This window comes from Prionailurus bengalensis, chromosome B4, assembly GCF_016509475.1.
Source record: "Prionailurus bengalensis isolate Pbe53 chromosome B4, Fcat_Pben_1.1_paternal_pri, whole genome shotgun sequence".
NCBI classification, from domain to species: domain Eukaryota; kingdom Metazoa; phylum Chordata; class Mammalia; order Carnivora; family Felidae; genus Prionailurus; species Prionailurus bengalensis.
In genome coordinates this window covers 117,094,635-117,122,582 of record NC_057358.1, presented here as the reverse complement: position 1 = coordinate 117,122,582, position 27,948 = coordinate 117,094,635, and the positions used below count along the sequence as shown (strand labels likewise).

Genomic DNA, 27,948 nt, shown 5'->3' with positions numbered 1-27,948 from the left:
GCAGGGGGTGGTTGCTCAACACATGTTTGTGGAATAAACAAGAAAACGAAGATTGCCACACTCCGTGGTGTCACAGTAGGCCAGAAGGTGCATTTTACTGTTGAGTAATTCTAGATAAAGACAGGAACACGGTGTTTATAGGCTGCCCTCGATGGAGAACACAGAACCCAGGGCAGGGAGAAATCCGGGACCCGGAGAGAGAGGCCAGCAGGAGGGCACCTGGAACCCCCAGCATGGGAGAAGCCAGGCCTTTCCGCCAGCAGGGCTGTACCCCGGCTGGACGGGCCGCTCGCCTGCCTGCATCCCCCTCTCCCGCCCCTCTCTCGGCTGCGAAAACCCACAGGAACCCCGTGCGGCCCTCGATAAATATTTGTCCAACGTGTGGATGAGTTAAGGCGAGGGAAGGGGCGTGTTTTCAAAGTCCAGCGGTGTCCTCCCCGCCGACCACACCTAGGAAGTCCCTCCCAGATAAAACCGTCCCCGCCAGGCTCCTGCCCAGGCAGAGGAGCAGGCGGCCTGGTGGCAGGGCCTCCTTCGGGTCGCGCGGAGCCATGCCCAGGTACACGGTGCACGTGCGCGGGGAATGGCTGGCCGTGCCCTGCCGGGACGCGCAGCTCACGGTGGGCTGGCTGGGCCGTGAGGCCATCAAGAGGTACGTCAAGAATAAGCCAGACAACGGCGGCTTCGCCTCGGTGGACGACGTGCGCTTCCTCGTGCGCCGATGCAAAGGCCTGGGCCTCCTGGACGACGAGGACCCGCTTCAGGTGGCCCTGGAGGACAACGAGTTCGTGGAAGTGGGTGAGTGGCCGGAGGGCGGCGGCCCAGTCCAGTCCCAGCATCCCTGGGAAGGAGGTCCCGGTGTCCTCTCTGCCCTCCGTGGGCAGGGGCCGGGGGGGGGGGGGGGGGGTCGTGCTGTCTCTTAGGTTCCAACAATAACCTGGAGAGGGCAGGATTCTCATCCCCCTTTTACCACGAGGCAGCAGACCCAGAAATGAGGTGGCTTACCTAGAGTCGAGCGCTAGGAAGTAGCAAAGGCAACATCTGAATGCCTCTGCAGGTACAGAATCATTTTGAAGATCCTTCTGCCCTTCAAAAGCACCTCAGCGGACTGGAGGCCAGTGGCCTAAGTGGTTCAGATTTAATACAAAATACAGCTGGGGGTGAGGATGGGGGTGGGGGTGGGCGTTAGATCTTGAACTTCCGTGTAAACCCCGGTCCACGCCTGATACCTGCATCTCTGCATTTCGCTGTCGTTTGTAAAGATGCTAGGAACACTTGAAGGCCTCTGAAGTGGTTTTAAAGCAGCCATTTCTGTAGAAGTCAGAGGCAGTGGAAGAGCCCTTTCTTGGTTTACCAGCAACAATGCGCGTCTCCTTTGCCATCTGTAAGGAGCCTGTCTTGCATTCTTGTTTCAGTTATAGAAGGGGATGCCATGTCTCCCGACTTCATTCCATCACAACCAGAAGGAGTTTACCTGTATCCTTTCCTGCAGGCTGGTGGGTCTGCGCTGGGGGGCTGCCCCTGCCAGTGATGGGGTGGGGGCTTTCTCACGCTACCCAGTGTTTTCCTTTACCTGGCTTCAGATACAGCAAATACCGGGAGCCTGAAAAGGTAAACTTCCAGCCGCTCTCTGTTTATAAAGAAAATTAAGTCCCCCTCACTTAAGGAGGTGTGGAGCCAGCAAAATTTTTGAGTGAACACTGTCAGGACGGGGCTTTATCCTGCTCAGTGGAGTAGGCAAATGCATTAATTATGCTCTTCCATTGCTAGCCTTCTTTACTCAGCCTCCTCTTGAGCAAGCGGTCGTTTAAACTAGGACGTGAATGTGTCAGAGCAAGGGTAAAATCTCTTGGGTGTCAAAATGTAGTTTTGCTTGAGGCTTCCCTACTCTCTTGTTCAAGCGCCAAGCTGCTCAAGCTCATGGAAGTTCCCTTCTTTTGTGCAGTACATCGCCTTAGATGGGGACAGCCTGACCACAGAGGATCTGGTCAACTTGGGAAAAGGATACTACAAAATAAAGGTATGGGGGAGGGCAGGGGAAGGATGTCCTCTGACCTCTTTCACTGCGTATGGAAGTTTTCAACATGCTCTGCTTTGACCAATGTTTTGCTAGCTCACCCCAACTGCGGAAAAGAAGGTGCAAAAATCCAGGGAAGTCATAGATAGCATCATAAAAGAAAAAACTGGTATTGTTTTCTCTTTGTGTCCTACAATTCTTTTTATTAACCAAACAAAACGGCCTGCATCTAATTGTACAATGTCTGTTTTTTGTTGTAGTTGTTTACGGTATCACTACAGGTTTTGGGAAATTTGCCAGAACTATAATTCCTGTCAATAAGCTAGAGTAAGTCTAATTCCCACCCTCCTTAGCAAACACAAGCATTCACATGCCACCTGTCCCCATCTTTGAGACTTCTTTCAACAAGAGAAATAATTAACATTTGCCCCAATTTACAGATGAGGAGGATAAGTCTCCTGTTAACTTGTATACGAGTTGGCTTTGAAAACACAGGCTTGCTGGTTTCTTACATTGCATCACGCTGCCTTGTTCTGCCCCTCCAAAGATTCAACTGTTCTTTCCTTCATTTTCCCAGCTGAGGAAACGTTTTCACTGCAAGGTATCTAAGAGGGTTTTTTTCCTTTTCTCTTCCAGAGAGCTGCAGGTCAACCTAGTACGTTCACATTCTTCAGGTAAATCATTCCAAACAGAGTGAGGCATCCTGTAACAGCCACGAATAGCTAATGCATTCCAAGAACTGGTGCCAATTCTGCTTCAGGGGAGGAGGGGAAAGAGGAAAGCATCAGACAAGACCACCTTTCAGCTGAATCTGAGAAAAAGGAATGGACCAGGTGGAGAGATGGGGTTGGGGCAGGAGCAGCTATACTATCATGTCAAGAGTGGTGTATTTAGGGAACGAAATTAAGGCTGGAACTCAGGGAATGAGTTGGTCAGGATGAGGTGAGATGTCAAGAATCCAGTCCCACCTGATTGCAAGGGAGCTTGTGCTGAGGAGTCTGGATGCTATTCTAAGGGTGTTGGGGAGGGTGGGACTCACTGAAGCATTCTAGGAAAGAGAACTGAGAAGGCAAAACTGGGGCTTCTCCTTTTTCTAGAAGATGGGACTTTAACAAACAGGACAATCAGGAAGGAGGGCAGTGCAAATGCGCCTTGACTGAGTCAAGTCTCTTCTTGACGGTGGTAGGAGACTGGACTGAAATGGAAAATGATTTGAGAGATGGAGGTAGAAAAGATTTCTAGAAGAAAACATTAATTCCGTTTTGCAGGTGTTGGGAAACCACTAATCCCTGAGAGATGTCGGATGCTCCTGGCTTTAAGGATCAATGTCTTAGCCAAAGGATACAGTGGCATTTCCCTGGAGACCCTCAAGCAAGTTATCGAAGTATTCAATGGTAATGCCATGGATCCCCAGACTGACCCTCCCCTGAGGCTGGGCATATACCACAGGTAGACTTGGTTGATGGCAGGGTGACGACTAACAGAGACAAGATGACATAGAATAATGGAGACAAATGGAAATGGGCTTGGTGAGAAGGAGACTACCTGAGGGGACAGGGGTGGGGACAGAGATGCTTACTCCTGTGTACCTTCAACTCACACTTCATCACCCTTCACTTAGTATTTGGTATCTTTAAGTCTGGAACAAACCCCTCAAGTCTGGCCCAAAGCTCAGAGCTGGAAAGAACTTTTAAGTCAGCGATGCCCAGATGTGGTTAGAGAAGTTGCATCAAATCATCTGGGAAACACAGTGATTCCTGGATGTCCATCCCAAAGACCAATTCAGTAGTTCTGCTTAGTGCCCAGGAATCTGACATCTTAATGCTCCCCAGATAGTGGAATACCCAGACTTAAATAACTGAAACTTAACTTCTTGCAAAGATAAAACAGAAGCATCAAAGAGATCAAAGACTTGCTTCTGGACCAGGAAGCCATCTCTTGCCAGGATACAATACAGTTCAGCTCTTTGGAGCTTACTTCTCAGGGTAGAAAAACTCCAATGTGGAGACAAGATTTGAAATGCTTAGGAGGCCACCGTCCCTTCTCACAGGTAAAGATGAACATCATAGATCAGCGCAGGCTCGGGAAGCTCTTTGGGGTGAAGGTGTATGGGGTATCTATGGGTAGACATGGCTGTGCTGAGCAGACCAGTAGTGATTCCACCACCTGTCCCTTCTCCCACCCTGGTCTTCCCTACAATCGCAGATAGTACATCTCTGGTTGTAAACCTACCTATGCTTTATGGGTCAGTCTAGGACCCCCCTGGGTCCCTAGAGTTCTGAGAATTCCCTAGGTGAACTATGATCTGGAAGCTGGCCTGTGGATGGCATTGCTTCATGCCACTAACCTTATCTACAGATGGAAAACACACTGCTATAGGAGTCTGAGTTTACTTTAGAAAGAACAGGACTTTTTTTTTTTTTTTTAACTGAGAATTTCCTCCAAAACAGTACATGTCTGTTTATAAGTGGTGGTGAGGTAGTAGGCTGGGTGCCTAGGAATCTGGGCAAAAGTAGAAACAGAGACTATGCTGTCTGTGCTTACCTCCTCAGAGAACCCCTGTGAATACTTTGGTGTGCCTTATCCCTCTAGAGCATTTTATAATTCTTTTCTAATGTTAAAATTTACATGTTTCCAAACATTCTCCAATAGTGTTTTTTCCCCCAATAGCTTTTAATGACTGCACACACTCTTTGGTTATATGAGAGTCTCTTAATTATTTTTTTAAAATTTTTTAATGTTTATTTTTACAAGAGAGTGAGAAAGCACACACAGGGGAGGAGCACAGAGAGAGGGTGACACAGAATCTGAAGCAGGCTCCAGGCTCTGAGCTGTCAGCACAGAGCCCATGAACCATGAGATCATGACCTGAGCCAAAGTCAGATGCTTAACCAGCTGAGCCACCCAAAAGTCTCTTAATTCTATGTTGACATCAGTTCTAACTTTTTGTTCTTAGAAGCAAGGCTGTAATGAACAACAGCTAACTCCTGATCTTTAAGATACATTGTTACAATTCCTAAAAATTTCTAGGTCTGATTAGGACATGCACAGTAAAAGCAAAGGGGCAGAGGACCAAGGAGGAGGAAAAACTTAAAGGAATAGATAATCCTTATGTGGATACGGGTTTCAGATCACCTTTCTTCCATGCAGCCTGATCTGTATTAGTCCCCTATATACCGTGTCCCCCAACCAGCTTCACACAGCAAATCTGAGCATGTCCTGGCTAAAATCTGTAATGTCCCTAGGAAAGAGTCTAAACTTAAAAAAAAAAAAGTTTCATATGCTGTACCTTTCATCCTTATGCTTTATCCATTCCATAAATGGAAGCTTGTACCTCCCACTCCCCTTCACCCATTTTGCTCCATGCCCCCACCCCCATCAACCATCAGTTTATTCTCTGTATTTATGAGTCTGTTTCTACTTTATTTTGTTTTTTAGATTCCACGTATAAGTGAACTGGTATTTGTCTCTGTCTCACTACTTTCATTTAGCATAATACCCACTAAGTCCATCTACATTGTCACGAATGGCAAGATCTCATTATTTGCTATGGCTGAGTAGTGTTTCATTGTATATAAATACTACCTCTCCTTTACCCATTCATCTAGCAATGGACATTTGGGCTGCTTCCGTGTCTTGGCTATTGTAAATAATGCTGCAATTAACATAGGAGGGGCATATGTCTTTTCAAGTTAGTGTTTTCATTTTCTTTGGGTAAATAGCTAATAGTACAATTACTGGATTATGTGGTAGTTCTGTTTCTGATCTTTTGAGGAGATTCCATACATTGTCCGCAGGGCTGCGCCACTAGCCGTACACAAAGTTTCTCTTTTCTCCACATCCTCACCGATACTTGTTGTTTCTTGAGTTTTTTATTATAGCCATTCTGCCAGGTGTGAGGTGATAGCTCACTGTGGTTTTGATTTGCATTTTCCTTATGGTTAGTAATGCTGAGTATCTTTTTATGTGTCTGTCAGCCTTCTGTATGTCTTCTTTTAAAAAAAAATGGCTATTCAGAGCCTCTGCCCACTTTTTATTTTTTTTTATTAATTTTTTTTTTCAACGTTTATTTATTTTTGGGACAGAGAGAGACAGAGCATGAACGGGGGAGGGGCAGAGAGAGAGGGAGACACAGAATCGGAAACAGGCTCCAGGCTCTGAGCCATCAGCCCAGAGCCCGACGCGGGGCTCGAACTCACGGACTGGGAGATCGTGACCTGGCTGAAGTCGGATGCTTAACCGACTGCGCCACCCAGGCGCCCCTCTGCCCACTTTTTAATTGGATTATCTGGTTTTTCTAATGTTGAGTTCTGTAAGTTGTTTGTATATTTTGGGTATTAACTCCTTATCAGATATATCATTTGCAAACATCGCACAGTCGGTAGGTTGCTTTTGCATTTTGTTGATGGTTTCCTTCATTACGTAAGACTTCTAATTTTGGTATAGTCCCAGTAGTTTATTTTTGCTTTGCTTCCCTTTCCTGAGGAACCATATCTTAAAAAATGTTGCTAAGGCCAGTGTCAAAGTGATTACTGCCTATGTTTTCCTTCTAGGAGTTTTATGGTTTCAGGTCTCACATTTAGGCCTTTAGTCCATTTCATGTTAAGTTTTGGGTGTGGTGTGAGGAAGTGGACTAGTTTTCCCAGCATCAGACAAGCCTGTCTTCCCCGTCATGTATCCTTCTCTCCTTTGCCATTGATTTATTGACCATATAGGCATAGATTTATTGCCGGGCTGCCTAGTCTTTCCGTTGATCTGTTTGTCTGTTTCTGTGACAGTGCCACACCATTGTGATTACTACAGCTGTGAAGTGTATCTTGAAATCTGAGATTGTGATAGCTCCAGCTTTGTTCTTCCTTCTCGAGGTTGCTTTGGCTATTTGGAGTCTTCTGTGGTTCCATACAAATTTTAGGACTCTGTGCTCCAGTTCTGTGAAAAATGCCATTGGTGTTTCGATAGGAATTGCCCTGAACCTGTAGATTGCTTTGGTAGAATGGACGTTTTAACAATATGAATTCTTCCGCTCCACGAGCACAAAATGTCATACCGTTAGTGTTGGCTTCCATTTCTTTCATCAATGTTTTATAATTTTCAGAGTACAGATCTTTATAGTCTAAACTTAAAGCAGCTTATAAGGGAAGGAAGGCTTTTTGTTATTGGGAAGGTGCTCTCTCCCACCCACCCTTATTCCCCTCTGCCTTTTTTTAATAGCAGTGCAGCCAGGTTCATTAAGCATCAGTTGTGCTCCGGGAACTGTCTTTCCCCAGGTATTTGTGCCATAAAGTGATACTACATCCTATTGGGAGAGGTTGGTCTCGCTGTCAAAGTGAAGACAGCCACAAGTAACTGGTGCCTACTTCTCTCCCAGCCTCCTGCCTGCCCTACGTTCCAGAGAAAGGAACGGTTGGTGCCAGTGGAGACCTTGCGCCTCTCTCTCATCTTGCTCTTGGGCTAATTGGAGAAGGGAAGATGTGGTCTCCAAAGAGTGGCTGGGCTGATGCTAAATACGTAAGACTTTAATAACTTACATTCTGCAGTAATCTCCCTAGGCTGGGCACCGGCTGCACTTGCATACTTTATAGCACTGAATCCTTACAGCAACCCCATGAGGGAGCCACCATTAGTCAAACTAGGTAAGGCTCTTAGCTTCCATGCTTTACTATTGGCCCTTTGGACTTGATGGTCACCTTGGTGAAAAGGTACAGCAGTCAGTGTTAATCCCAGCATTTTATTCTGCAGCCAAAAATCTTCCAGTGTCTATCCCGGAGGCCACACACTGTTGCAAATTTATTTAGTTGCTGGTCTCACAGTATAGCGCTGTGGATCATAGTACCTGCTGTATGGCCTCTGGAAAGCAGGCTCCATTTTCCTCCAAGCTTCCACCCCAATGGCTAATCAGAAGGGCTTGCTTTTGGTAAAGCTTTAATGCTTTCCTCATCCATCTCCAAATTCCATCAGAGCAGCCCAAAGAACTATTTGAGGTGTCATCCCAGGTCAATTGCTGAGAGAGGTTCCCCAATGAAGGGGCAGAGGACCCAGGGGAAGGAAGAAGTTAAGGGAACAGATAATCCTTAGGAGGGTACGGGTTCCAAATCACCTTTCTTCCCTAAAGCCTGATCTTTATTTCTCTGTACAATGTTTTCCCAGCCACCGTCACACAGCAAATTCAAGCGTGTCCCGGCTAAAGCCTGTAATGCTTCCCATTGTCCTTAGAATAAAGTCTAAATTTAGACTGGTTTATAAGAGTCTTGTTGGTCTAATCCCTCCCACTAAGTTCTACATTACAGAAACTGGGGGTTCCTTACAGCTGGGATGTGCTGTGCCCGGGACAGAGGGACCAGCTCGTGCTCATTCTTCTCTTCTTCACTCACTCCTGTTCCTCCCTCTGATAAGTCCTCTGGGAAACTTCCATCCCTGCTCCCCTGGTTCTTTTCCCTCCAAATGCGATTTGCCCTTCCTTTGTGCTATCCTACCTACTTCCTGCCTCCTAGGGCATTTCACATACTCTTACTCTGTAAACATGTACTCAGGAAGCAGCAGAAGAAAAAGTGAGTCAGTAATGTGGAAACTGAACACAAAGGACCTAAAACCCAAAATTCGGGGTTACTTCTGTAGACGCTAACGCCCCTGATTTAAGTACAAAAATTATGTGAAATATAAGTCTGCTTTCAGATTAAAGAACAGAACTAGAGAATAGACCAGAGGGGGATGAACAGAACCAGTTTATGAGGTCTGCTCTTTTATAAGACAGATCTTTAGGCTTTAAGGATATTTTATTGATTCCTTATGAAATTAGAAAAAGGCTAGTATTTCATTTGATACCCATTTTTATCTTTTTAATCATTCTGCAGGTCTTGGAGGCTCATGGATTGAAACCAGTTGTTTTGAAACCAAAAGAGGTAAGGAGATTCAAGGAAAATGTATTCATTTTAACAAGTTTTTATTTATATACTATTTTCAGTCTTAATATCGGTCTCACTGATTTCTTAAAGTAAATGTGGCTTTCATGTTTGTTAAAAGTTTGCCACTGAAGAAAGGACTCATCTATAAGCATTCAGAAGATTCTGCCCGCCACAAATGTTTAGGGGTTGGGGTTCTCTTACTTAATTCAAACTTCCAATCAGGATCTCTAAGGATCCTTAACAGATGCTATAAGTCAAGATTCCTCAGGGTGCTCTCAGCCAAGAGTTGTGGGCCAGAAATGTTTTAGGATGTCCTGTCCACAATGATGACAAGTTAAGGAAGAAATGCTGCGTAATTAGGAGCTAAAGATTTTATATGCAGCTACACTGGACGTTCATTGTTGTCTTGAGAATGGGGATACTTAACATGTATTCCACTTGCCAGGTTTATACTAGCAATTTCACTTAGGATAGCATTTAATCCTCAAGTGCTTAAATAAGTCTTACTGCCTTGCACTTTAGAAAACATAAATAAATGTCCTTCAGCTGACGGGTTAACTTTTCTCTTAGGGATGCAAAAGATATGAAATCAACTTGTACATAGGTTACAATAAATGTAGCAAGGAACTTCCCTCTTTATTTCCAAAGGGTCTGGCACTCATCAACGGGACACAGATGATCACCTCCCTGGGCTGCGAAGCTGTGGAGAGAGCCAGTGCTATTGCACGTCAGGCTGACATCGTGGCGGCCCTGACCCTTGAGGTGCTGAAAGGCACCACCAAAGCCTTCGATACTGGTCAGCATGGTTCTTCCATTTGGTTGCTATTCAGTCGTTCAGAGCTGGTTGGGTGGGCTGGTCCAGGTCTTTAAACATGAGTGGTGGGGATGCGTGGTAGGGGAAAAAGAGAAAACCCAAGGGCCTATGGCATACACAATACTGCCACAGTTTCATCTAAGTTATGCCATGCTTGATCCTTGGAATGACCACATTTTACAGATGCTGACTCTAGAATTCACCCAGTGTTCTGGATCATCCAGGCCCAACTCCCATCAAACTGTGCACTGTCTTAGGAATCTGTTCACAGGGTTTTAGAAGTAGAGTAGGATTAAAGTTGGTCTCCATTAGAAAATGGAGAGAGAAAAACCATAGAAGTTGTAGTTTACCTGGAAAGTAATGAATTTGAAAGATTCCCTACCATTCTGTGCAGTAGGACAGAAATCTGCCTAAAATTGATGTAAAACTGTCTAAAATTGGCCACTGTGGAGGTTCCTTCCATAAGGAGCCTAAATCCTAAATTAGGGTAGGCCCAAGGTCTTGAGTTGAATTCCCAGGGGGCTTACCACGTAGTTTGCACTCGGATATTTAAAGTCGAAAGAGTACAGTCAAAGGAAAAACTTGCTTTTGGTGTTGAGGTTCTAACTGTGAGTGGTGGTAAGAACCCCTGGGATTTTGAAGGCTTGTGTCAGCACCATGGATGGTCCTGAACCATCACCAATGGTAGTTCGTGCTAATGGAAGAAGAAGTGCTCAGACTTGTTCTCCATCAATTCTAGACATTCATGCTGTTCGCCCTCATCGTGGGCAAGTTGAAGTGGCTTTTCGGTTTCGGTCACTCTTGGACTCGGATCACCACCCTTCTGAAATAGCAGGTCTGGGGATGTTTTTGTGAGCGAGCTTATTTGGTTTTATGTTTTGTGGGAAAAAATTGATAACTTTGAAAAAATTGCTATCCCTTCCACCTCTTCCACAGAAAGTCACAGGTTCTGTGATCGTGTTCAGGACGCATATACCTTGCGCTGCTGTCCACAGGTAAACAAACAAAAAGCCTTTTCTTTTTTTCCCGTTTCAGGGAGGGGTGAAAAGAAAAAGAGGTAAGTGTTAAAAAGTCATGTAATGGTCAATTATAATCCAAATTTCTTTACTGCCTCTGTTAAAAATTATGTGTGTCATACTTCCCTTTGTCCAATTATTTTAGCTTCTATTATATATTAAGCTGTTTGTTTCCTTTTGAAGTGCTTTGCTCAATTGCCTTGTACAGAAGCACAAGAGACAACTTGCTGTGTTGGTTTAGTGCCGTAACTTTTTAAAATTCTTAGTGATAACATCATCCTAACCAGTTAATGGAAGTTTACTGGTTCTCCCTTCTAGATATAGCAAGAACCAGCTTTCAGAGATGTTTGCAGGAAAGTCTAATCAAAATTAAGTGCACATCATGGTTGTACCTTATCTTCATTTACTAAGCAGATATAAACCACCATAAATAAATCTGTGAGGCTTAACTTTAGACTAAAACAATGCAGAAGACCTGAGTGGGCATGAGGCATCCAGTATTGCAAATGTTATAACTCATTTGTGAATGGCAATTAGTTGAGTAAGAAATTAACACACAACTCAAGAATGAAACAATATTTGATCTGGTGCCAGATTCTGTAGTGTAATAGGGTCCTCCCTAGAATAAATACCCTGTTTCCTTTAACTCATCAAGTTCTATTCTAGCTAGTTGATCAAAAACGTCTATGGAAAATCGCTAAATTAGCCCTACAGTACAAATAAATCCCAGTTTAAAACATCCTTGCTATTGGGGGTGCCTGGGTGGCTCAGTTGGCTAGTGTCCAACTCTTGATTTCGGCTCAGGTCATGATCTCATGGTTCATGAGTTCAAGCCCCGCATCAGGCTCTGCACTGACAGTGTGGAGCCTGCTTGACATTCTCATTCTCTCTCTGACCCTCCCCTGCTCATGCTCGCTTGCTCTCTCTCTTTCTCTCTCTGCCTCAAAATAAATAAATAAACATTAAAAAAAACATTCTTGCTATTCTAATAAGAATATCAGACTCTGTGTGACAGACACCATTATCAGTGTTTTCAATGTATTAACTCATTTAATCTTGTATTTTAGGTGCATGGTGTGGTGAATGACACAATAGCGTTTGTGAAGAACATCATTACCACAGAACTTAATAGTGCAACAGACAATCCTGTATCTTTTGACTGCTTACTAAACTGTAGTTATAGAAATCAAGCTATTAATTTTTAGATATGCTAAAGCGATCCTTTTGTGTAGTGTCTCTGTTGTTACTCCATTTCATAGACTAAGTACCTGAGGTTCAGAGGAACCTCAGAGCTGATGATTGGCGGGGCAGGTCTGTGAACCTAATTTCACTTCAGTGACTACTAACACGCTGTGCTTTCCAAATGGACTCATTAAAAGCTAACGCACATATTTCCGGCATTGGCCGAGAGGTTTCATGAAAACCTTTGCCCTAAAACCCAGTGCTGAGATTGCTGATAGAAAGATGAAAACCGAGATCACAAGTTTGATTATGGGGATCCTGGGTAGGTTTGCATTTATGCAAGACTTCCCGGTTCTTGTGACGCATGAAACAGAAGGCAGCTTGTTAACACTTATCAAAGTATTGATTAACGAGTTATGGCTTTCCTCATCTCAAGTTTTTATTTTTGACATGGAGTGTACTCAAATCAGTATTTCCATATTTCTACAGAGAATAGTAAGAATGCTTCTATTTTTCAAGGATGCAGCCCTTCTTTCCTTCATGGTGTGGTTATCTTAGAGCCATCTTGTTTTTGCTATGGAATATTCTTTGAGGGTATAGTTCCCCCAGACGTTGATGTGATCACTTGGGAGTCACACTGGCAAAGTTGTCACAGAGGTACCCAGTACTGCCTTTGAAGACCACCCAACCCTTAGGAATATATGCCTTCCTATCCCATGACGGCCTCAGTTCTTAATACGGGACAAAGTATTGAGTTAGCAACCCTGGAAGTAGCTCACAGCTTAGCTTAGCAGACAGGTTTCACAACAGCTGTGAAAGATTCATCACAAGACCCTTTTAGTGTGGTTTCTCTGACAAGTTTACTTCAGGATGTGTGTTTTATGTCCTCTCAGATTGTTTTACAGTTAAGTCAAACCCACACTAAGTAATCCTCAACTCACTCACCTCAACATACTTCACCCCCCAAAATGGACTAGAATTTTCATGAAGTCTATGCAGTCTGTCTCATCTGTCAGTTCTTGTCAGTTCTGCCACTGTGAGGAAAGGCATCCTTTCTACACTTAGATAATTTAGACCTGAAAGGGTATCTTATAGAGTAAAACAAAACAAAACAAAATGAAAAAAACAAAGAAAGAATTGCCATTAAATTACTGGATATGGGAGAGGGATAATTCCTTACTAAATTCTTACACTACCACTTGCCCCAGCAAAAGTTTCAGCCACCAGTCTTTTCCTTTCTCAATTAAAGATTCTTAATTATTGATGACATTCCAATAAGGCCATATTTGAGAGTTCTCCTACAATGGTGGTGTTACTTGAAAGAATAGTCTTCTGAATTTTCCTGTTGTAGATATAGAGCACCTATTAACATAGTTGCTAGATGTTATGGGAACTAAATTCGAATTGCTATAATCTGATAGCCAGCAACCAAATTTGGAACAACTGGAGAACAACAGAACACGCTTAAGTTTTAAATAGGTGCAGATATTACTTGCTATAAGGATTCAGAGAATGGAGAGAAGACTGAGGCCTGTGACTGGGGGTGGCTTGGTACAGAAGAGCCAGCATTGGGCCTAATAGGCTCACGGATATATGTACAGAAAAGAGTAACTCCAAACTTGACTAAGTTAGTGTAATACGTGCATCTCCAGTTCCTTGGAAGTCAGAACCTGTCTCAGAGTTCCTAGTTCATAGATCATATTCTCTTGTCCAGGAGGTGAAAATTAGCTGTTTGGAATCTGCAAGGAGGATCTGTTACTGCCTTTTGTCTGAGTGCCTGTTGATCCAAGTGAAGTGCATGATACAAAGGAATGATCCTTGAGGGCATTGATATGCAGGGAGTCTAAGCTGCCTCCTACTTAGATTGGTTTGCAACAGCCTATTGGCTGCCATATGCTGTGAATGCTGGCATAGGATCACTGAGTAGAGAGTTTGAAAACGTTCCCAGGATTGATTGTTCCAGACAATTTGGTGGTTGCTCATCAACAGTCTTCATTCAGCAAATTCTTCTACGGAGCACAAGCTCACATTGCCCCCTGCCAAAAAGAATTTGCTTTTAAACTGGCGTCCCGGTCTCTCTTCTTAATTTCAGATATAGACTGTTTCGAGGGAAATTACTAACCGCTAAAATTACTATGGTTGTGGTGCTTGAGAATCTCTAATCTCAGGGGAAAAAAATTGATGTTTCATGTTTTCTTGGCCCCCCGTTGGGTGTACATGATTCATCATTAAGGTTTGGGATATTTGTTTTGCTGTTTTTGGGTTTTTGTCCCTTTATGTCAACAACTGCTTGTAGAGAGAATCTCTTTCCCCCCACCCATATTTGTACAAGGGCTATCAGTGTTACAAATTAGTGGGTTGGGAAAAGAGTCACACAGGTATCCCCTGCTTCTTGAAAGTCTGCATTACAGACTTACATTAGTACTTGTTTTCACGGACTGAAAGAAATCTGAGCGGTAACAGCAGTATCACCGAGCTCCTTCCCTGGGAACTATACTCAGCATCTCAGCATCAGGCTGCCAGGGCTTTGAACTGTATGAGCATCTGTGCTTTATCTTAATTTATTTTGTGCATCCATTAGCAAGATGTGTCCTCTGGTATCAGAAGGCTAAAAGAGGTGATTTTGAGGGTCTGGGAATGCTCAAAAATTTTCCATGTAAATTAATGGTAAGCACTTCTTCCCTTTATGCCATTTTGGTTTAGAAAAGATTATCATAGGAACGCTCTACTTTCGGATGGTGGGGGAGACCTCTACTTGCAGTGATCAGCAAATGTTATATTCAAGCCTTAACCTGTTTTGAAAGATGGTATTTGCCAGTAGGGGAGAGACTATTTCTGGAGGAAACTTCCATGGTGAATACCCAGCCAAAGTAAGCTTTTTAGAATTGCTCCTGACCCTGAAAGCATATTCCAATTTAGGCTCAATTCAACTGAATTGAGTCACTCTTTCTAGGCCCTGGACTATTTGGCCATTGGAGTTCATGAGCTTGCTGCTATTAGTGAAAGAAGAATCGAAAGGCTCTGTAACCCCTCCCTCAGTGAGCTGCCTGCCTTCCTGGTTGCTGAGGGTGGTCTGAACTCGGGATTCATGATTGCACATTGTACAGCTGCAGCCCTCGGTAAGAACACTGCCCACTTCTCAGAACGCGAGCCCGTCCTTTTTATCTGAAAGTGTCAAATTTTGTCCTTGAATGAGGTTTTTCCCCACCTCACTTGCATCCTACCTGTCTCAATACAAATGCAGAAGGAAGCCTGACATATTTTAGGAAAAAAAAAAAATATATATATATATATATATAATAAAATCTAAACAAAGTTGAAGTAAAACAGAATAATACCCCAATGAGTTTGTAAATAATGAGGTTTCCACAATTTTTCTGTAGGAAGCAATTTGACGTCACATACGAATGTCATGTTTGTAGCTTTTTTCCTAATCGCAATTTGGGGACTATCAGAAGGAAAAAGACAAAGATATCCATAATTAAGGTGAAACATGAACGGACCTGGATGATTAAACGTTGGATACATTTCATTAGATATACTGACCTCTAAGAGCATAAAGATGTGATTACAATATGCAAAAATGCTTATAAGAAGCAAGATGCCTTCTATGAGAACTGAGGTTCAGTGTCACTGATTTCTGAATTAAAACTTTAAGTAACACATCAGAACAAGGCCTGGTACAAAGGACCTGCTAAGGACTTAATTTATAATTACTCACTTCACAGTCACAACAATAGGCAAGGCACTATCATTACCCCCCATTGCATAGATGAATACCGGATGATCTGAGAAGTTAGGTGACTTACCCAACATTGAACGGCTCACAAGTAGAACTGGATTCAAACCCAGGCATTTTTGTTCTCAAATCTATGCTCTCACTTCAATTAATGCAGATCTCATTTTAATGAGTACATAATCCTAATATGGCTGCCAAATTTAACAAAAGAAATGCAGGATGTCCAGTTAAACTTGAATTATTTGGGACATGCTTATACTAAAAAGTTATTTGTTTTTTATCTGAAATTCAAAGTTAATTGAGCATCTGTGTTTTTTCTGACAAACCTACCCATGAGGCAGGAGATCACATGGTTAATTAAGAGCTTAGACTCTGGGTCCAAATCCCAGCTCTGCCATTTACCAGGAGTGTGATATGGAGCAAGTTTCTTAATCCTATTGACCCTCCGTTTACTCCTCTGTAAAATGGGGGTGATAAATTTACCTAATGGGGCTAATTTGAGAGTTAAATGAATTAATGGATATAAAGCCTTAGAACTATGCCCGGCATGTCTCTAAGCAGTAAGTAAATATTAGTTGCTATTAGGATTACTCCTAACCCTTTCCTCACCAAGCCTCACATGGAAACTCAATAAAACCAACAGAGACCCTGAATTCATGATGTCCTCTGTCGAGGATCTTCTATTTGCTCACTTAACCCCGTTATGAAAATACTCCCTTAAAGGACAGCAACTTCTCACATTAACATAGGGAGGTTGCGGTTGATTTCTAGAAAATATTAGGGACTTCAGAAAGCTTCGTTTGAATGTGTTTGGCTTCCCTAAACTGCCTATTGAAGTCGCTCAACTTGCTTTCTTTATAATGAAATGGGTAGTTTTCTTTTGGGGGGACATGTAACTTCTCTTTCTGAATGAGCCTCACTACAGCCTGCTTATCCATCTAATGGCAGGTGAAGGGTCACAGGACCTGGGCCTTGCAGTGCTGAAACCTGGCAAGTCCTGGGCAGACCAGGACGAGTTGACCACCCTAGTTCACGTAGCTAGATTATCTCAGGACCCCTTATGGCACAGAAAACTGAAGTCTCACTCAGCCACTCTCAGGGTCAAAAATGTAGGGAAGAAAACGCTCTGAGTTTGGCCTTCCCTGGCTTCTGGAGCTGGGGAGGAGCTCTGGAATCTAGGTCCTCCGTATTTAACGTGTTGTCTTCAAGCCAAAATTCCAGCCACCACCTGGGAGCTTATCAGAATCTCAGGCCACGCAAAACTCAACATTTGCATTCTGACAAGATGGAGCGGGTCATATGCACAATAAAGTTTGGGAGACACCAATCCAGGCCATCACTAGGATTTCCCCAGCCTCCCCAAGTTATCTCCGGCATTCATGAAGCCTGTGCTTAACCCACTGCCTCCACTTATATAATCACTGAACAGTCTGAACTGAAAAATATCCTTGCTCAAGATCTGGGGTCCAGTCTCCATCCCCAAACACCACCCTGAATTCCAAGGCCGCCTCTGGTGATAGTACCAGTCAGTTGTTCTTGAGTACTTAGAAAAGACCATCACGTCTTTTTTTTCCTTGTCTCCCTAGCATGCTAAATGTTTCCTGTGTTTTCAACTGGGCTTTGTACTATTAGGGTTCCCATCTGGTCTTATCTCAGAATTCATTATTGGCTCCAAGTCCTTCTCACTTTGATACAGACCCAACCTGCTTCCATTTCCCAAAATAATTTTGGACCATCTGGTGCTTGGATAACAACCGAGAGCTCCTGGAGGGGCTCCTCCATGACATTGGGCACGGGGAGAAGCCAACATGACCATTTTTCCTATTAGAAGCATGTTTAACTTGCACGGCCTCTTGCAGTTTCTGAGAACAAGGCTCTGTGCCACCCCTCCTCGGTGGACTCTCTCTCCACCAGCGCGGCCACAGAGGACCATGTCTCCATGGGAGGATGGGCAGCAAGGAAGGCACTTCGGGTCATCGAGCATGTGGAACAAGGTAAACCCAGCCAGTCTGGGATGGCAAGCCTCTCTGATTAACTTCTACATCTGTGAGCCTCAAAACAGGCAGCATCAGCATCACCTGGGAACTTGTGAGAAAGGCAGACTCTTAGGCACCACCCCCTCAAGACCTGCTAAAGTAGAAACTCTAGGGGAGAGAGCAGAACAATCTGGTTGAAGTCTTCCAGGTGATTCTGATGCTCGCTGAAAATTAAGAACCACACCTGCTGACCTATCAGGTTTATTGGTTGGCTTTATTTTTCAAACAATTTAAAACATATTCAGAAGTAGAGAGATTAGTACCATGAGCCCTCATTTATACCTCACTCTGACTCAACAGCACATTTGCTTCATTTTTTCTTTTACTTTTCTCAAGTTATTTTCAAGCAAATCCCATCACATTATTTTCTTCCTGCATTTTTATCTACATTGATGCCATTATCACATCCAACAAAGTCAACAAGTCTTGGGGTCACTGATAAGTCCATATTCAAAATTTCGCAATTATCTCAATGCCCTTACGGTGGGTTTTTTTCAAATCTAGATTTAAGGCCCACATTTTAAATTTGGTGTGTTAAAGGCTTTAAGCTTCTTTTTATCTAGAACAGTCCCCTCTCCCTTTTTTTTCTTCATGCCATGGACTGGATTAAAAAAACAAACAAACAAACAAAAAAACAAAAAACCAGGTCCGTCTTCTGTTAGAAACTGACATTCTGCATTTACCTGTTGGCTGCCTTATGGTGTTACCTTTAACTTGTTCTCTAGCCCTTGCATTCCCTGTATACTGCGGTTGTTCCTAAAGGCTTGACGAGATTCAGATCCAAACCTTCTGGCAGATACTTCTAGGGTGGAAGTGCGTTAGGCCAACCTCTCTCTGCCTTCTAAATTACTGCTTGTTTTGTTTATTGTTTTTTAAGTTTATGTATGTATGTATTTAGAGAGAGAGAGAGAGAGACAGATTGCACAGGGGCAGAGAAAGAGGGAGACAGAGAATCCCAAGCAGGCTTCTCACTGTCAGCACAGAGCCTGATGCAGGGCTTAAAACCACCAACTGCGAAATCATGACCTGAGCTGAAACCAAGAGTCAGACACACAACCAACAGGGTCACCCAGGCACCCCTTGTTGAGCTTTTTAATTTTTTTTAACGTTTATTTTTTGAGAGAGAGAGAGAGAGAGAGAGAGAGAGAGAGCAGAGCGCGAGCAGGGGAGGGGCAGAGAGCAAGGGAGACACAGAATCCGAAGCAGGCTCCAGGCTCCGAGGTGTCAGCCCAGAGCCCGATGCGGGGCTCGAACTCACAAACTGTGAGATCATGACCTGAGCAGAAGTCAGAGGCTTGACCGACTGAGCCACTCAGGCGCCCCCTTGTTTTGTTTTGTTTTTTTTTTTTAAAGGAATTGCCTTAGGAGTTATCTAAGCTCCTAAGTTTTTGCAACTGTATTGGAAGCAGTTGGCTGACAAGAGTATCACTACGGTAATTCCCACCTTATCCACAGGGGAAACGTTCCAGGACCCCCTGTGGATGCCCAACACCACGGGTAGTACCAAGTCCTACGTATACCATGTTTTTTCCTATACACACATACCTATGATAAAGTTTAATTTGTAAGTTAGGCACAGTAGGAGATAAGCAAGAACAATAAAATAGAACCATTATAACAATATATTGAAATAAAAGTTATGCGAATGTGAACTCTCTCAAAATACCTGACTGTACTCACCCTTTCTTGTGACTGTGTGAGAGGATAAAACGCCTACAGACGAGATGAAGCGAGGTGAATGTCGCAGGCCTTGTGACGTAGCGTCAGGCTTCTATTGACCTGATGATTCGTCAGAAAGAGGAACCTGACAAATCATCAGGCTCACCTGCTTCCACAGGGTGGTTGATTGCAGGCCACCAAAACTGTGGAAAGCGAAACAGCGGATAAGCAAACACTACGGTATTTGAAGATAAATGTGGGAGAGCTGAGTATTCTTGTTAACAGCTGGATCGAGATATAATTTACATACCATACAATCACCCACTTAAATTGCACACTTGAGTTGCTATTAGTATATTCACAGAGTTGTGCCGTCACCACCACCAAGTTTAGAACATTTTCATCACCTCAGAAAGAAACCTCGTACCCTTTACCTATCCCTCTCCTGTTGTCCCACCCTGTCCCCGGGCTTAGGCACCCACTAATGTACTTTTCTCTCTCTGTGGATTTGCCTATTCTGGACGTTTCACGTAAGTGTCATACAATATATGGCCTTTTGTATCTGGCTTCTTTCAGTCAGCATAATGTGTTCAGGGCTCCTCCGTGGTGTAGCATGTATCAGTACATCATTCCTTTGTGTGGCCACACATTCCATTTTATGGATTTAACACATTTTGTTTATCCATTCATCAGTTGAGAGATGTTTGGGTTTTGTCTGCCTTTTGGCTAATATGAATAATGCTACCATAGACATTTGTGTACAAGTTTTTATGAAGACGTATATTTTCATTTCTCTAGAGTGGAATTGCTGAGTCATATGGTGACTGACCTCCATCTTTTTGAGGAACTGCCAGACTATTCTCCAAAGTGGCTGCACCATGTTACATTCCTATCTGCAGTGTTTGAGAGTTCTGATTTCTCCACATCCTCACCAACACTGGTTATTAACTGCCTACTGGACTGTGTTCCTAATGTCCATTCTTGAGATGGTCTCCCCATTAAACATGTGGCTCTGGCCAGAAGGTTAAGGAGACACCCTTATCAGACTCCTATCCAGATCGGATCTTCTAGCCAGTTCTTCAGCAAATTAACCTTAGTGTCAAAAGACACCAAATCAAGGCACCACCATCTCCTTTTGATTGATATCTCCTTGTTTTTACTACAGTTCTTCCATAGTCACCACATACAATAACCCGGGTGAACTTCTTAAAATGTAATTTTGATCACACCACGTTCCTGCTCAAATTTGCCAAGTTTCCTCATCGTACTCAAAACAAAACCCAGCCCCCTTCCTGTAGCCTACCAGGATCATGCGTGATCTGGCTTCTGGCTCTCACTGGCACCTGTCTCCATTCCATTCGATACCTTGGAGCCACAGTGTTATTCTTGTACCTGCCAGTACCTCAGCACCTGTGTCCTCGCTGGTCTCTCTGCCTGCAACATTGTTCCCCAAGGACTTCACATGGTTCACTTCTTCCCTCTATCTTTGTAGCTGTGCAGATTTCACTTCAGATGCCTTCCCTGTCCACCCCAGATCAACTTCTTAAAGTTTCCAATACCTTACATATGAAGTGAGGGGACTAGACTAGAAGATGTAAAGTTTCTTCCAGGTCCAAAATAGATTCATTTATTTCATCCTCTCCTATTGTGACTTGTCTGTACTCACCGACAAGTGATGCAATTCATAAATTCTAAGATGTGAGTTTGTGATGCAATTCATAAATTCTAAGATGAAAAGTCAAATATTTTCAATACAAATATTCAAGTCAAATATTTTCAGTTAACCACTTAAATGGTTTGATCAACTTTATGCTTCTAAACTATTTTTTTCTTGGCAAATAATGGAATCCAAATGTAGAGAAACTTAGATGTCAATATTCAAAGCCAATCACAAGGTATGGTACATTTAATAAGTTCTTAGCTAGGAAAAACCTGTGTAAGGATTGTTTTATCAAGAAGCCAAAAGTTGGCAAAGTACCAATTTCTAGAATTACATTTTTAAAAATTTTTTTAATGTTTATTTCTGTAAGACAGAAAGACAGAGCAGGACCAGGAGAAGGGCAGAGAGAGAGGGAAACACAGAATCTGAAGCAGGCTCCAGGCTCTGAGCTGTCAGCACAGAGCCCAATGCGGGGCTCAAACTCATAAACCGTGAGATCAGGACTTGAGCCCAAGTCGGGATGCTTAACCAACTGAGCCACCCACGCGCCCCTAGAATTTCAGTTTTAATGGGCCTGGGAGCCTTTGAGTTTGAAGGTTTGAAATGAGCACTATAGGGGCGCCTGGGTGGCGCAGTCGGTTAAGCGTCCGACTTCAGCCACGTCACGATCTTGCGGTCCGTGAGTTTGAGCCCCGTGTCAGGCTCTGGGCTGATGGCTCAGAGCCTGGAGCCTGTTTCCTATTCTGTGTCTCCCTCTCTCTCTGCCCCTCCCCCGTTCATGCTCTGTCTCTCTCTGTCCCAAAAATAAATAAACGTTGAAAAAAAAAATTTGAAATGAGCACTATAGAATTAGTCCTAGCCTAACAAAAAACTCATTTGCTCATGCACTGGCTCCTTCAATCCTTTGATGAAAGTCTATTGCCAGGTATTTCAAGCCAAAAGAAATAGCAAGACTAAAAACAAATTGAAATTTATGCAAAGGTGGAAATAGGACAAAGATATCATCCATCTTGATCAGATAAATAGGAAGTGGGGGACTAAGACATTTAGCTGGATAGCGCTCTCCTTCTTAACATTAAAGATACAGCCAATAGGTTAGAAAAGCAAATTTAAGATGGTAACCAAACACCAAGGCAGCTTTATTCTACCACTAGACAGAGAACCAACTATCTCTTAGTTGGCTAGCAGTGTCGACTTCCTCGTGAGTTATATCCCCCCAGCACGAAGTCAGGCTTTAATCATCCCTCCACCTTTCTTATTGTAGTGCTGGCTATCGAACTTCTGGCAGCCTGCCAGGGCATAGAGTTTCTACGCCCCCTGAGAACAACTACTCCTCTGGAAAAAGTATATGACCTGGTGCGCTCTGTTGTAAGGTAAAGTCAAACAGGTCCCTGGAGATGCCATCATTTCAGATCTGTGAACCCTGGCAGTGGTGAATGTTTGGCTGATGGTTTGATGTACTTTCTCTGTAGGCCCTGGATAAAAGATCGCTTCATGGCCCCAGACATTGAGGCAGCGCACAGGCTGCTCCTGGAACAGAAGGCAAGTTGGCTACTTGGCTTATTTCTTAGTTTTGGGTCATTATGGGAAAGCAAAGTGGGAGTCGGGAGTGAAGAAATATTGTCTTATTCTTTTGTTTCTCGTCTATGCCTTGGATGTGAACAAAAAGGAACTCGGGCAACTTCTTGTGCAACTTTAAAAAGCTGTCTGATAACCACTTAAGTGTCCTGTGTTGCACCCAAACATTAAATATCTAATGATTAGAAACTGAAATGATTTTAAATGGAGTTTGGGACAGGTATTCATGGGGAGAAAAAATGAGATGAGAGTTTCATGGATCCCCTTCACCAAGAGTGTTCTCTTTCATTCAAAAGTACGTTATCACCACCACCTCCAACTGGTCCAATGATTAAATAGACTCAAAGAGAAAACGAAGTCCCAGGTTTTTACTTCAAAGGTCTATAGGTCTGTCTAGTGCCGTGGGGTGTCCTACCCCATCATCACCCTGATTGTGATGCTACCTGATTGAGGTACTACAGGTTCTCTTTACTGCTTATTTTCTCTGGTTTCATTGACTAGAGATTTCTCTGATAGGGACAGATGCCTCATAGGCTGACTCATTTTTTAAATATATTTTTTTAAAGTTCTTTAAGCCTTTTGTAATAATCTGTGAGTATCATGTTCTCTAGAATTTCTTGATTTCCCCTGGAACCATTGCTCTGTTCTTGGAGAATGATTTTTCCCTTTGATCTTCACATCTGTCATTTCTAAGTGTGCCCTACACCCTTTGAGGGGACGCCCCTTGCTTGCTGCCAACTTTGGTGCACATAGAGAGGTAGATGAGAGAGGTTGGCCTTTTTTTATTAATTGAAATATAACTGACATATAACATATTCATTTCGGGAGTACAACCTAATGACTTAATATTTGTATATATTGCAAAATGATCACCACAATAAATCTAGTTAACATCTGTCACCATACATAGTTATAATTTCTTCTTGTGATGAGAACTTTTAAGATCTAATCTCTGAGTAACTTTAAAATATACAATACAGTATTATTAACTATAGTTATCATGTTTTGTATCCCCAAGATTTATTTATTTTATAATTGGAGGTTTGTACCTTTTGTCCCCCTTTATCCATATCGCTCACCCTCCAACTCCCCCACCCCCACCTCTAGCAGCCACCAATCTATTCCCTCTATCTATGAGCTCAGTTTTTGCCGTTGTGGTTGCTATTTAGATTCCACACATAAGTGAGATCATACAGTATTTGTCTTTCTGTGACTCATTTCATTTAGCATACTGCCCTCACGGTCTATCCATGTTATCACAAATGCCAGGAGTTCCTTCTTTTTTATGGATGATTAACACACACACATACATACATACATACATACATACCACATTGTCTCTATCCATTCATTTGTTACTGAAAACCAAGTTTAGCTGTCCATCGCTTGAAAGGCCAATACTCAAGAGATGAGTTTTGATTAGAAAGGAATATGAGTTTTATTCAGGAGGCCAGCCACCTGGGGAGAAATAGACTCTTGTCCAAAAGCCAACTCCCAGGTTTCTGCCTAGCACAGAGGTATTTAAAGGGAGTTAAACAGTTAAGAGAATGCAGTGGTCTATGACATTTCTTACTTACATGCAGACTCAATGATGTCAGCTACAGAGTTATCTCAGTTCTTAGAGGTTGTGGAAGAAGTTCCAGTTTCTTGATGCCCAGGGGAGTGGGGGGAGCTGCAAGGAAGTCTGGTTTCTTGGTACCCAGAGGTTGTGCAAGAGTACTTTGTTCTTTTTTTTTAATATTTTTTTAATGTTTATTTATTTTTGAGAGAGAGAGAGAGCGACAGAACGTGAGCAGGGGAGGGGCAGATACAGAGGGGGACTCAGAATCTGAAGCAGGCTCCAGGCTCTGAGCTGTCAGCACAGAGCCTGTTGCGGGGCTCTAACTCACGAAGTGTGAGATCATGACCTGAGCTGAAGTCAGACGCCCAATTGACTGAGCCACCCAGGCTCCCCAAGAGTACTTTGTTCTTTCTGCAAAGGAGGGCAAGATCCACAGATGACCAAAGGGAGGTCAATAATCACTGTGTGATCTTAAAAAAGAAAAACATTTTGCTAAAACATTGCTGGGCTAGTTGGAAAGCCAAGGTGGCTTCAAACATACTTGCTGGCCTCTGCCGGCAGGGAAAGTTCTTGGTCCTTTATTCCCCAAGGCCAGTGGTCGGCAAATCTCAAAAGAAACCAATTAATTCTGTTATAGATCAAGGGCCTTAGGTGGGCAAGCAAGAAGTGTGTTACCTTAACTCAAGTTAACTCTTAAGACTGGGTGGAGTTGTTATACATCTGTCTGTGGACACTTAGGTTGCTTCCACGTCTTGGCCATTTGCAAATAATGCTGCAATTAAACCTGGAGATGCACGTATCTTTTCGAGGAAGTTAGCCTTTGAAAGAATATATTTTTTATGGTTATACAAAAGAATAGGAAATCCTCCTTGGTTGTTGGCAGCAAGCTGATAAAAAGCAGTTGTAAACCAAAACCAGGACCTTAACGTGAGAAGACATGATGCTTGAAAGAGAATAGGTTGGTGGGTGGAGGTATAAACAAGGGTCTGAAGCACGCTTCTCAAACTGTGATGTGCGTGTGAATCTCCTGGGGATCTTGTTCCAGATGCTGCTGCTGCTCCACAGGTCACACTTTGAGTAGCAAGGGTGTAAGGAATAGAGCACACCCGGCATGGAAATCTGGCAAATGAGGAAATCCACCGCCTTATTCAAAGCTTGTTTTAGAAAACACACGGTCATCGTTTGAGCAACTTTCTTTAATGCTGTCCACACTGAATTCTCTAGGCTTTGTGTATGTGTTAGCTTGTTTTGCTTCCGAAGAGTAAGCAGCTGAAAACCTTCATGGTAACTCCAGAAAGGTTTCAGACTAGCTTTGCGCAGTGGCAGTATCGTTGCCAATGAGGTTTATCCGAGGTGCGATTATTGCTAGTAGAAAGGTTTCAGACTTTGTATTTTAAAATCTGTTAATGCAACCAAAGAGCAGTTGATGCAGATCGTATGTCAAATGGCTTAGAACAAAAGCAAGGAAACAGCCGCTACGTGTCTAGTCAGCGATAGACGTTTTGGTCCTACGAGGTTGATGTTCCATGGCATGTGAGAACAGTGTCCTCAACATTTTGACTTTGTTTTGTCCTTCTCAGGTTTGGGAAGTAGCTGCACCATACATAGAAAAATACAGAATGGAACATATTCCAGAATCCAGACCAGTTTCTCCAACGGCCTTTTCACTGGAATTCCTACATAAGAATTTCATCAAAATCCCAGAGTCTGGGGATCTTTAATGGGCTTTGTCATGGATTAGCAGATCAGATGGTACTTTAACAGCAAGCAGTATTATGCTGAGGAAAAGACCTGAGAACTTCCCTGGGTAGATCAACCCATTATTTTATTCCGTTCTTCTAAAACCTACTTTGGTTAGGCTGGTGACTGTATTAGTTGCTGACTGTAGCGCTGTGTTCGTGTTGACTTGGTTTGAGACACGGCAGCTGTTTTCAGATTATAGTTTTCTTTCTTTCTTAACAGGCCACAGGCCACTTAACATTATTTGAACTCAAACAGTTCAAATGGTATCTGGAAACAGATTGATGGTATTCTTTTCCAAATGCATTAGACTTTTGTAAATCTTTTTTGTTTGTTTGTTTGACAAGCTCTTCACTAGATAACTTTGACTGATCGAATTACACTACAATATGGCGGATGTTCTCTAATAGGCCTTGATAAACAACTTGTTTTGAAGTCATAATTTGTCCTTAAGCTTCTCTTTCTTCTATTGATTGAATCATAGTCTAGTCAAGAGGTCAACAAGAGGTTTTGTGCAAAGGAGCTGAGGAGTGAATAAAGAGATTGCCATTGGAGTGGCCCTTAGTGATATTTATCAAATATCACTATATATCTCAAAAGAAATCTTAGATGCTTAAACTGGAGTTAGAGGTTAGTATTACTACTTTCTTCCTATGTGTTAGTACTGTACTCACATTCCTATAGTAACCCTTTGTTAAGGAACCTCCTGTCTCACAAATAGGGAATTTTATGTTCAAAGTTAGCCAACCCCTTCTCTGTCATGGTAATCATTAAAATGAGGAACTATTGATAAAGGTCGATGGGGCCTTGGATGTGTTACCCAGTCTGTTTTTTCCTCAAAAAATAAGATAAGGGATCTTCTGGGAAGGCTTAAGTATAATCATTTGGATGAAGGATGGGTCAGATGACCTCTTGGCTTCCCAAGGTTAAGATCTGTGGGAAGATCTTAACCTTCCATTTTGCATCCATTTGTGCAAATATGTGCAAGGCACCCCAAGCGCAGGAGTCTGAAACCGTGCCTCTAAAAACCACAGGAGGCCAGGGAAAGAACAGACACACTTGCCAGCTTGCTTACTTGATTAAAGCCTAAAATGGGTCCAACAGTACCTTTCACAATAGAGTTTTCACTTTTTAGATTGCATCTGTCCATAGGAAAGGCAGAGACAGAAGTGAAAACTGTTGCCTACATCAATTCAGTGACCAAAAAAATGTGCTGAGAACCTGTTTACTGAAATGTTGTTCTTGGCGTTGTTGTAACATGCACGAGTAAGGTTTATTCATTCTTAGCCACTAACTGCAGTGGAGCCAGTATACCCAGCAGTCTGATGACGGCTCTTCACTCCAGTTTGGAGAGGGCTGGATTCCCACGAGCCACTTTCGTCTGCTGGGGCACTTTATTATGGAGTTTTTGATACAGCTCTGTTAGAAACTGATTATCACATGCCTCCAAGAGAGTACAAGGTAAACACAGAATAAACTCAGTCTCAATTGTCTTATGTTGTCACTATATTCTTAGATTTTTATAACAAAGTTTAGCACCTCTTTGGGGAAAGCCTATTCTAACTGCAGTTAATCGAGTTTCTGAAAGATTTCCTCAATGATTGTTAACAAAGTGTCTTTAGAAAGTGTAATTGATTCCTTGTCCTTTCTCTTTCTCCCTGAGTAGCAGCAAGAGTTAATGGTACTGTGACTTCATCCCCAGCAGGTCATCTGAGCTGCTTCACCTGTCGTCTCAGGGCAGCCAGAGGGCAAGCCCCAAAGCCTCAGGGCTTTTATGCCTCTACTTTGCCATACTTGCTAGTGTCCTTTCAGCCAAAGCAAGTCACATTCTCAAGCCCAAGTCAATCTGGAAGAATAATAGTCAATGGAATGGGCATGTGATTTGCAGAACATTACTGTAACAATTTACCACTATACATGAAATCAAAAACATAACCTGAACAATTCAAGACACTTTTCATTACTACTTTAAACTTGAGTCTCATTTCTGGATCTGGTTACTGGATTATTATATTTTGATTAAACCTTCTAATTATGAATAGCA

General features: G+C 42.9%; 1 protein-coding gene and 1 pseudogene across 1 annotated transcript; both read left to right on the top strand.

Annotated features, from left to right (window-relative positions):
* The first annotated feature begins 485 nt into the window (after nucleotides 1-485).
* HAL (histidine ammonia-lyase) lies at nucleotides 486-27,948 on the top strand. Its single transcript, XM_043562178.1, has 20 exons — nucleotides 486-798; nucleotides 1,416-1,476; nucleotides 1,584-1,611; nucleotides 1,946-2,020; nucleotides 2,114-2,186; nucleotides 2,278-2,344; nucleotides 2,654-2,691; nucleotides 3,286-3,411; nucleotides 7,386-7,525; nucleotides 8,869-8,916; nucleotides 9,568-9,715; nucleotides 10,473-10,568; nucleotides 10,670-10,728; nucleotides 11,817-11,897; nucleotides 14,736-14,801; nucleotides 14,885-15,050; nucleotides 17,530-17,664; nucleotides 22,290-22,398; nucleotides 22,498-22,567; nucleotides 25,745-27,948. Exons 1-20 carry the CDS (start codon nucleotides 552-554, stop codon nucleotides 25,883-25,885), a joined length of 1,974 nt encoding a protein of 657 aa, XP_043418113.1. The 5' UTR covers nucleotides 486-551; the 3' UTR covers nucleotides 25,886-27,948.
* LOC122474084 lies at nucleotides 25,473-25,590 on the top strand (annotated as a pseudogene).